General features: G+C 55.0%; 1 protein-coding gene across 2 annotated transcripts in view; it reads right to left on the minus strand.

Moving 5' to 3' along the window:
* Positions 1–570: 570 nt before the first annotated feature.
* DRD2 (dopamine receptor D2) overlaps positions 571–9,944 on the minus strand; it is a 12,910-nt gene continuing 3,536 nt past the window's right edge. The window contains exons 3-8 of one of the 2 annotated variants that reach the window (XM_006151031.2): positions 9,864–9,944; positions 8,689–8,825; positions 6,770–6,960; positions 5,821–5,907; positions 3,959–4,286; positions 571–1,817 (exon numbers count right to left, since the gene is read on the minus strand). The exon at positions 9,864–9,944 is cut by the window's right edge and continues 5 nt beyond it. In XM_006151031.2, coding sequence (XP_006151093.1) covers positions 1,624–1,817; positions 3,959–4,286; positions 5,821–5,907; positions 6,770–6,960; positions 8,689–8,825; positions 9,864–9,944 — 1,018 coding nt within the window. In that variant the 3' untranslated portion in view covers positions 571–1,623. The remainder of the gene's footprint in view (positions 1,818–3,958; positions 4,287–5,820; positions 5,908–6,769; positions 6,961–8,688; positions 8,826–9,863) is intronic. The other variant, XM_006151032.2, reaches the window with a different exon arrangement.

Raw genomic sequence — 9,944 nt, forward strand, 5'->3', positions numbered from 1 at the left:
TGCAGATTACGCCCTGACAGCTCCCGAGCCTGAGCCGTGGGTGCCAGCACCGTGGGTGCCAGCACCTTGTTTGTCATCACCGCTGTTACTCTCCAGGTGGCAAGCATATTCCCCTTTCACCGGCTTGATTTCTACTTCATTTTCTAAAGGCCAAGTTTCTGTTGCTGGAACAGTGCCGTCGTAGCCGGATGCTGAGAACCAGGGCTTGGCCCGGAGGCTGAGAGGACTGAGACCAGTCCAGGCCACAGCACGGGGGGCCTTGCCTGCTTCCCCTGTGCTGGGCTGCCCCAGGGTCAGGAATCCTGCTGCAGGACAGAAGGCAGGGTGATGGACAGAGACGACACAGCCAAAGCCCACACCACAAAGGCCACCTACTCGATGGGCCTTCCCTGCCCTGGTAAGAGAGGACAGGGCCTTGTCTTTCAGAGGCTTGAACACCTGGAGAGGGAGAGGTGGAGAGGTGGGACAGCTGGCTTCCCTGTGGTAGGACCCTGTGGTTGGGCCACACCCGAATGTCCCTACGGCTGGAGCTGGCACCACTCCCTCTACCCCAGGGTCCTTGAAAAACACTCTTGTCAAAGTTTTATTAGTTTGGTGCATGTAGAGTGATGTTACAGAGTCTGGGGCCCGGGGCTCCCCCAAGCTGCAGCTTTCCCCCTCCTCCCTCGGGGCAGGGCCAGGCCAGGCCAAATGGTGTCCAGTAGCCTCGTAGCCACGGGCTCCTCTAAGGCAGAGGCAGTGGGAGGGACGAGGCCAAGGGTTAAAAAAGAAAAGTGGTTTTGTGCAGCGTGTGGTGGGAGGCAGCCCCCAGAGAACCTCAGACACCCCCAACCCAGGCCTAGTCATGGTTCCCTGCCTGCCCCCGCCCCCCGCCTGACCTGCAGTTGCTACGAGAAGGGACGCCTCCGGAAGTGGTAAAAGGCGGTGGAGGGGGCCGGAGTTTGGAGGGCGTCTCCCACAGACCCTCGTGGGGACCTTCAGGTCTAGGGTCCCTCCCTTGGGAGAGCATGGAAACCACATGGGGAGCCACAGTGGGAGGGGTGGGCGGCCCCCTCTCCCTGGAAGATAGAGGCTCACATGGGTCAGGGGGAGGGAGCTTAGTCTTTGGCTCGGGCTCTCTGGGGTCCATCCCATGGCCTGGTATTTACATGGGGCTCCTAGGACTGACATTGTTGGGACCTTGATGAAAGCTCCAGCTTCTGTCCTCGAGAGGTGTGGACCGTCCGTCTCTGCCCACCCAGCTCCAGGCCACGCCCAGCACGCAGCATGCTGGCCTCGGAGCCCTGGCTCTGCCCCGGCAGCCCCAGAGCCCCAGAGAAAAGTCAAGGGAGGCAGTTGCATCTTTGGTGCCAAGGACAGGGGGCCTGGAGGTGGGAGGGGGACTCCAGGAGCCGCTCTTGAGCCAAGGGTCCAGCCCCAGAGCTGGTCCATGCCCAGTGCTCCTGCCTTGCCCTGGCAGACTGAGGGTGTGCAGGCGGCGAGGGGCGCAGAGCCAAGCTAACTGCGGGGCCTGCGGGGTGAAGACAGGGCTGAGCCCACCCCCGGCCTTCCTGCCCACAGCTGTCCGGGAGGGGCCGGCCTGGCAGGGAGGTGGCAGCAGGCTGCAGTGCAGGCAGGCAGCAGTCAGCAGTGTAGGATCTTCAGGAAGGCCTTGCGGAACTCGATGTTGAAGGTGGTGTAGATGATGGGGTTCACGGCGCTGTTGACGTAGCCCAGCCACGTGAAGGCGCTGTACAGGACGGGGGGGATGTTGCAGTCACAGTGTATGTTCAGGATGTGCGTGATGAAGAAGGGCAGCCAGCAGATGATGAACACGCCTGGGGGAGAGGGTGGGGTCAGGCCGGCGCCCGGGCATGGCGCGCCCACGCTCAGGCCCGCGAGGCTGTGGGCTGCAGCCACGGAGGAGCACCGCAGGAGGAATCCTGATCTCGGGTTCTAGACCTGCCTCTGACACCCAGCAGAAGTGAGAGGGTCCCTTCACCTCCCTCAACCTCATTTGGGTTCTGCAACACCTACCTCCTAAGGAAGGATAAATGGCCTGAAATCCAAAAGTCACCTCTCTAACCCAAGTCTGCCTGTAGAAATGGAAGCACCTGCTCCACTTCCCTGTCGCCTTTGACAACAATGTCTTCCTCACAAGCTGGAAGTAGGAGGACTTTGTTCCAGGAAGCACAGGACACAGGTGGGGAGGAAGCAGCATGGATACCCATCTTGGTTACTGGGACAGCAAAGCTGAGATCTGAACTCCAGCCTATCCGGGTCCCAAGTTGGCCAGGTCACTGCTCCAACCTTCCTCCATGTCCTCCATCCTTGGTGGGCACTCCCATGTAGCCCCCGCCTGGGCCCACGCCCCTAACCACATGGCTGTCCTGCCTGCTGCTCCTGGTTGACTCACATGCACTTTCTCCAGGACCCCCCCTCCAGGCGGGACGCTAGGTGTGGCCACAACTGTGCATGGATGACATGTGGGCATAGCGGACATAGCAGGTGTCCCCAGGGGTGGAGCGGTGTGTCTGGGAAGAGCAGAAATGGGAGTGGAAGCCCTGAGGATCACAGCAGAGGGTCTGGCTCTGATCCCACTCTGCCACGTCCAGCCATGAGATCACGGGCAGTTCCTTAACCTGCTGGGGCCAGTGTTTTCATTCATAAAATGAGGATAGTCATACCCGCCCCATTCACACCCCAGTATTGTCTGGGGACCAAGGGGGTTGGAGTGGGGTGGGGTCAGAGGGCCTCTCCCACTGCATAGAAGCGGAGACAATCAGTCTCTCCTTTACACAACTTTATTACATGGTTTTCTAGGAGCCTTTCATTCAAAACTTGCTCAGCAGACAGATCTATTCCTTAACGCAGGACCCAGCTCCAGGGGCCTCTTTTATTTTTTTTAATTTTATTTATTTTATTGTTGCTGTTTTGTCATGGGGTGTGTGTGCTTGCTGGAGGGAGAGAGAGAGAGGGAGAGAGAAAGAGATAGAGAGAAAAACGCCCCAGGGGGGATGGCCACAGTGCCACTCCTTCTCCATTCTCCTCCTGGGATTTCGGGCACACACGCACACACACCGGCATGGTTTTCAAGCCACTGAGTCCGGGACTTAAGCTATGGTCAGCAACGTGGGAATCCAGTGCCTTAACCACCATGCTACCTGCTGGTCTCAGTCTCTTTTATTTTTCAAATCGCTGATGCCATGGGGTCTTGGTCGAGAACAAATGAACTGAATTTCCCAATTCTTCAATAATAGTGATGAGGGACCAGCAGTTAGCGTAATGGCTGTGTTGCTGAACTCCCATGTAGTCGACCACGGTTCGAGTGCTGGACCCGGTGGCTTAAACTCATGCTGGGTGCGTGTGCGTGTGTGCCCAAGATCCCGAGAGGAGAATAGAGGAGAAGGGATTGCGGCGTGACCATCCCCTCTGGGGGGTGATTTGTCGCTTTCTATTTCTCTGTCTCTCTCTGTCTTTCTGGCGAGCGCACGCGCCCTATAGCAAAAATCTCTCAAAAAATAATAAAATAATAGTGATGATAATAACAGAAACAAAACACACACACACACACACACAAATGCTTTCACATGTGCACTGCTTTGCAGTTTAAAAAATGTTCTTACCGACTGTTTGACCACCATGACAACCTTGAGAAGTAACCTACCCCACAGAGAGACTAGAGACAATGGCACTTGCCCAGGGACACGGGGTTCTGGGGCCTGATGGCAGACAGGCTAGATTCATACTCTGGAGACAGACGGCCTGAGTGCAAACCACCGGTCCTCCCTGGTCAAGTTACTAAGCCACCCTAGACCTGTCACTCACCCGTAAGTGTGCAATTACAGAATCTACCGGATTGGGCTGTCCGTCAATGGGTTTGGCCTATGCCATGGTGAGGAAGGGCATGCTGGGAATAGGAGCTGCAGGGAGGGGTCCTTCCCTGGCTACAGCGGGCTTGCAGCCAGGGCCCACTCACCGAGAACGATGGCGAGCATCTGAGTGGCTTTCTTCTCCTTCTGCTGGGAGAGCTTCCTGCGGCTCATGGTCTTGAGGGAGGTCCGGGTTTTGCCATTGGGCATGGTCTGGATCTCAAAGATCTTGGCAATCTTGGGGTGGTCTTTGGCATGCCCATTCTTCTCTGGTTTGGCAGGGCTGTCGGGAGTGCTGTGGAGGCCGTGGTGGGACGGGTCGGGGAGAGTCAGCTGGTGGTGGCTGGGCGGGATGGGGCTGTACCGGGTCCTCTCTGGCGGGCTGGTGCTAGAGAGCATCTCCATCTCCAGCTCCTGGGCTCGCCGGGCGGCCTCCTGCACCAGGGGCAGAGAGCGTGTGGTAAAGCCAGGCAGCGCCTTGGGTGTCAGCCAGCAGCTTCACCCAGTCCCTCCTGCCCTGCCTGGTCCCTCTCTTTCCCACTCTGGACACTTCTGCAGACACCACAGGGTCTTTCTGCTAAGGAGGGAAGGAGGTCACTGAGAGGCAGAGACTGGGTCCAGGGCCTGCCTGCAGGACCATCCCTGGCTCTCTTCCCAGAGCAATCCTTACACAACCTCAATACCTCATCGCCATGCTGTGTGGGGTCCGTACCCGGCACTGTTATTCCATCACCTGAACAACTCTTAAGAGTGCCAGCTAAGTGCCACATGCCACGCTGACTCTTGGAGATACACAACTAAGTGATGTTTCAGTTCTGCCTCTAGGAACTCATGTTCTAACTGCTAGCGGGCACCCACCCTATTCCTTCCGCCAGGCTGACCTAAGGGGTTCCGTGCTTCTCGGGGGCACCTGCACCAGCACGCACGTGTGGGCTCCACAGTCTCTTGTCTAGACTGATCCAGGCGCCAGGGGGCTGAACCCTGGGCCCCACATCTTCCCGGCTGGGTTGACCTGGGGGCCCTGGCATGGGTCCACTCACAGCCTCCTGGGTCCTTCCTTAGCCTCTCCTGTTTGAGGCCCAGGGGGAGTCTCGGCCCAAGCTTCTGAACTGCACCCTTGCTGTGTGTCCAGCTGGTACAACTGGACTTCCACCTTGGCCCCCATCCTGTGTCCCTGTTTTGGCACCTGCCTCATAAATATTGGGTCGTTGGGAAAGTCATGACACATATTTGCAAAGAAAAACACATCACGCCTTTCCTGATGCCCCAATAGCTCCTTGGATTACGGACCCTGCTTTCCAAAGACACCTAGCCTGGACAGTCCACCCTCTGTGGGCTCCTGTTCTCTGACGGTGTTGGGGATGAAATGCTTCCTAGCACTGGGCGGATCCTGGGGTCTCCTTACATGCTGAGAGTCAACCCCAGCCCCAGTGGCTACACCATTCTGTCCTCTCACAGCTCCCAGCCTCCAGCCAGAAACTGCCTGCCTATAGACAGCACAGGCCAGCAGGAAAAAAACACACAGGTCTGGGCTTCCATACTCGCTCTGTCACTAACTAAATGTTCACACTTAGGTGAGTTACCTAACCTCTCTGAGCCTCTGTTCGCCCTCCCATAAATGGAAGATCGATACGATCAGTAAGAATGTACACCCCAGGATCGTGGTGAGGATTTGATAAGACACTAAAAACATGGTAAGTATTCAAGAAATGGGAACAGACATTTCCCATAGACATAGTATCATTCTCATTAGGCTGCATGGCCAAGCATTTTCTTGGGCTAGGAGTACAAGTCTGTGCTTCGGGGAATGGAGGTGTTCACTCCACGCCTGCTTGGAGGTGTGATGGTGAGCCTGCCCTCAGTGGCGGCAAAGCAGGGGATGCAGACAGATGCTCTCCGGTGGCCAGCTAGTGAGGTCTCAGGATCATGGCCGGTGGACCTGCTCTGGGTCCCTGACCTAAACACTTACCACTCTCCGCCTGTTCACTGGGAAACTCCCATTAGACTTCATGATAACGGTGCAGAGTTTCATGTCCTCAGGGTGAGTATAGTTGCCCTGTGGAGTGAGCCGCACATGGGTGACACAGGTGGTGAGGGGTGGGGTGGGGGTCAACAGAAACTCAAGGTGGGGTAGTCCATGGGGAGCTCAGGCTGGGCACAGGGGCTCAGGATGCAGTCAGGGCCAGGGGAGACATTGGCACTGCCATGAGAAGAGGTGGGTGGGGTGAAAGACAAAAAGACCTTGGTTTTTAGGGTACCTGCTGAGGGTCTGGCATGCTGCTAGGCATGCTCACATCCCTTCTCATGTCAAATCCTCACGACTACCCTGTAAGGTCAGCTTATGATTCCCGTCTAACAGATGTGGCGACTGAGGCTCAGAGAAGTTAAGTAACTTGCCCAAGGTCACTCAGAAAAAGTGGCGGTGCCGGAACTTGAACCCGATGTTCACAAGCTCTATGCCCACACACTGCCTTGCTCAAGAAGGCTGAGAGGAAGGGAAAACTCCTAAGACATAAGGAGGAGATGAAAGAGGAGCAGGGAAGTAGGGAAAAGGAGGCGAGGAAGAAGGAGGTGCGCGGAGAGGGGAGGGCGGTGACTGGGTGCAAAAGGACAGACTGGAGGGGCCAAAGTGGGGGAGGAGAGGTTCAGGAAAGAGGAAGAGGGGTGCCAAGGAGGGTACCAGGCAAGCGCCACTGCATTGCGTCACAGAGACCTGCTGGCCTGCTGGGCCCCACCTCCCACTGGAGAGGCAGGTCCCTTCACTGAGGTCCGAGCCCTAAACCGCCCTTGCCGGCTCCTCGGGGAGCCTCCAGTTTGGAACCCAACCATGCTGTGGTGTCCCCGGCCCCGCCTGAGCATGGATGACCTCCCTTGGCAATGGTTTTGGGGACACTTGGAGGGGTGGGAGGTGGTGGGACCTTGAGCGGGGCCTTCAGGTTGGCCCTGAAAGCTCGGCTGCTGCGCTTGGTGTTGACCCGCTTGCGCCGCTTGCGGAGGACGATGTAGATCTTGATGTACACCAGCAGGGTGACGATGAAGGGCACGTAGAAGGACACGATGGAGGAGTAGACCACGAAGGCGGGGTTGGCGATGATGCACTCGTTCTGATCTGGGGAGGAGAGCCCGGGTGGTGGGGTGTCAGCAGACCCATCGAGCACCAGGGCCACCAGAGCATTTACCTCCTTCCTGGGAGCGAGGAGTATTTTACAGAGGGTACGATACATGTCAAGTTTGCCTGGGGGGCCAGCAGGTGGTATAGTGGTTAAGAAGCTGGGTTCCCACATGGCTGACCATGGTTCAAGTCCCAGACCTGGTGGTTTGAAAATTATGATGGCATGTATACCTGCATGCCCAAATCCCCAGAGGAGAATAGAGACGGAATTATGGTGAGAAAGTGATTTCTCACTTCCCCTCTCTTTGTCTCTGTCTCTCTCTCATTGCCAAGCACCCTATGGCAAAAACAAACAAACAAAAAACCACCACCACAACAAAAGCTGCCTGGAAATGTTACATGTCAATAAAAGTGCAATGTAAATCAGAATATTAAAGACACCACTGTGAGCAAAAGCTAAGCTGTGATGAACCCCTTCCATGTTTTTCCATTCTTGGTCCCTTGTTACTTGGTCATTAGTTTGTCATCTCTGAGTGGCCAAGTGGAGCCAGAGCAGTCAGAAGAAATGCTTTCTAAAGTTATTTTAAAAAATAAAACATTATTTTGGCCTTTCACAAACACTGGGGGGAGATCTGGCACTTTGTAATTTTGGAAACAAGGTAACTTGGCCCTGTTTGCTGAACTTGCCTGTGTTGCAGTGTGTATCCTGTGTCCAGGCTTTTTTCTAGGTCTACCAGAAGTCTGCCTTCTATCTCATGGCATTCTCAGATAAAGCCAAGTGCAGTTAGTCCATTCCTGCCTCTCAGAATCCCCGTGACAGAAAGATAAAATACTGCATGTTTTCTTTTTCTTTTTCCTTATTTATTTAGTTGTTATATAATTACCAGAGGGTTCATATGCTCTCTAGAGAGACCAAGAGAGGAGGAGAGGAAGAAAACACCCCTCAATGGGGCATGCCACACCACAACCCCCTCTCCTCCATTTCTCTATCCTTTTGGGATGTGGGGCATGTATGTTTTTCAAATCACCCCATGTGTTTTTCAAACCACCAAAGCTGGTATTCAGACTGTGGTTGCCCATGTGGGATCTGGGTCCATTAACCGCTAGGCTGTGAGGCTAGCTCTGTAATACACATGCTCGAGGCTTCACTGCATCCTGTCTTATTGTGGCCTCCAGTGCACCTGCACGGCTATCATTTGCCTGACAAGAGGAAGCTCCACACTGGCAGATGCTTGTTCTCTTCTACCTGAGATGCTCCTCACTCTGCCTCCCCAGGAATGGACACACGGTTGACTCCCCTCCAACTTACTAGCTTTCCTGCTGCAGGTGATCAGGCGAGGCTTGGGGTTGGCCAGCCCTGAGAGCTACAGCTTCACTACAAAAACACCATGGCCAGGGTGGATGGAAGGCCAGTAGTCTTCCTATGTGCATATGCACACACACACACACACACATGCACGTATGATCGGGAGGCTGTCTGGTTGGCTGTAACTTGATAAACAAAGCTAAAAATGGCCAGGTGTCCTCCTGAACCATTATCCCCAGTCCTCATCCAACTCCCCAGTGCCCCAGGCCACTGTTTCCTCTCTGGCCCAACTAGGAACAGCTCTAAGCTGGGCTTGGACCAGGAGACCCAATCTAGCCTCAGTCTGGGTTAGTGAATGGGCCCCCCATTGGGTGTGGGCAAGGACAGAGATCTGGGGCCAGGACAAAGGCAGGACTCACCTGTGTTATTGAGTCCAAAGAGCAGCGGGCAGGAGATGGTGAAGGACAGGACCCAGACTATGGCGATCATGACGGTGACTCGGCGCTTGGAGCTGTAGCGGGTGTTGTAAAGCATGGGCATGGCCACTGCTGTGTACCTGTGGGGTGGGGTGGAGGGCGGGGGGACCTAAGTCTGGAGTGCAGGCCCAGAGACTCCTGACTGCATAACACGCCCACTCCAGAGACACCTCCATTCCTTGGGACTGGACAGTTGACCCAGCTCCATGAATCCTCCCTGGCACTCTATCTCACCCCTCCCTGCTGTCCCCAAACTTGGACAGCAAAGACAGTTGGTGAATCCCAGTCAAGCGCTAAGCTGGCCAGATACTGTGTACTCCTGGGCCACAGCTATTATTCTAATTACCCCACTTGGATTTCAGATGCTTTGGAGAGCCAGGGCCCGGGTCTGTGTACCCTTGATGCTGTGTACAATGGACTTGTGCTGGGCTCTTGGAACGTGGACGTTTGTTGATGGACTAGTAGCCGGGCCCTTCAGAGCAAGGTTCAAAGGCTGTGTGCCAGGAAATACAGCAATGGCCATTGTTCACACAATCTTCTGCTCTGAACTTCTCATTTATTAACATTATTAACATTATTCTCATTTATTATTGCCTAAGGAGTAGGGCAGGGCATCCGGAAATGCATAAGGGCATATTTGCGCAAATTAGTGAAAGGCTCCAAGGAAGCCTTAGCAAGGTGGGCAGTGCCTTGGCCATGCGTTGGACAGTGAATGCACAACCAGACACTGCAGCCTCACGGGGAAGGTGTCAGCATCATTGGATTTTAGCAAAAATGAAACCAGTAGTTCTGAGAACTCTCACAATCTACCCTAGGTCGTATAAGTGGGAGTGAGAGAGTTAGGGCTTCAGTCAGAATCAAGTATTTTTTGTTTTGTGTTGGTCACTGTCTGGGTATTCTTGACACGATCAGGTCTATGGAGGACCTCTCTTTAGCGATTCTGTATTCTCCTAGGCAAACACACCTGTGCACGCACACACAGATACATGCACACACAAACACACGGACCTATGTGCACACAGCCAGCCATAGCATCATAGCCAGAGCCTGACCCTGGGGCATGGGGGCAGCTGGAAAGGTGAGGCCAGAGTCACCTGCCCCACCTTGGCTGGGCTCACCTGTCGATGCTGATGGCACACAGGTTCAGGATGCTTGCTGTGCACATCATGACGTCCAGAGTGACAAAGATGTCACAGTGA

Source organism: Tupaia chinensis, unplaced genomic scaffold (assembly GCF_000334495.1).
Source record: "Tupaia chinensis unplaced genomic scaffold, TupChi_1.0 Scaffold000311_2, whole genome shotgun sequence".
NCBI lineage: Eukaryota > Metazoa > Chordata > Mammalia > Scandentia > Tupaiidae > Tupaia > Tupaia belangeri.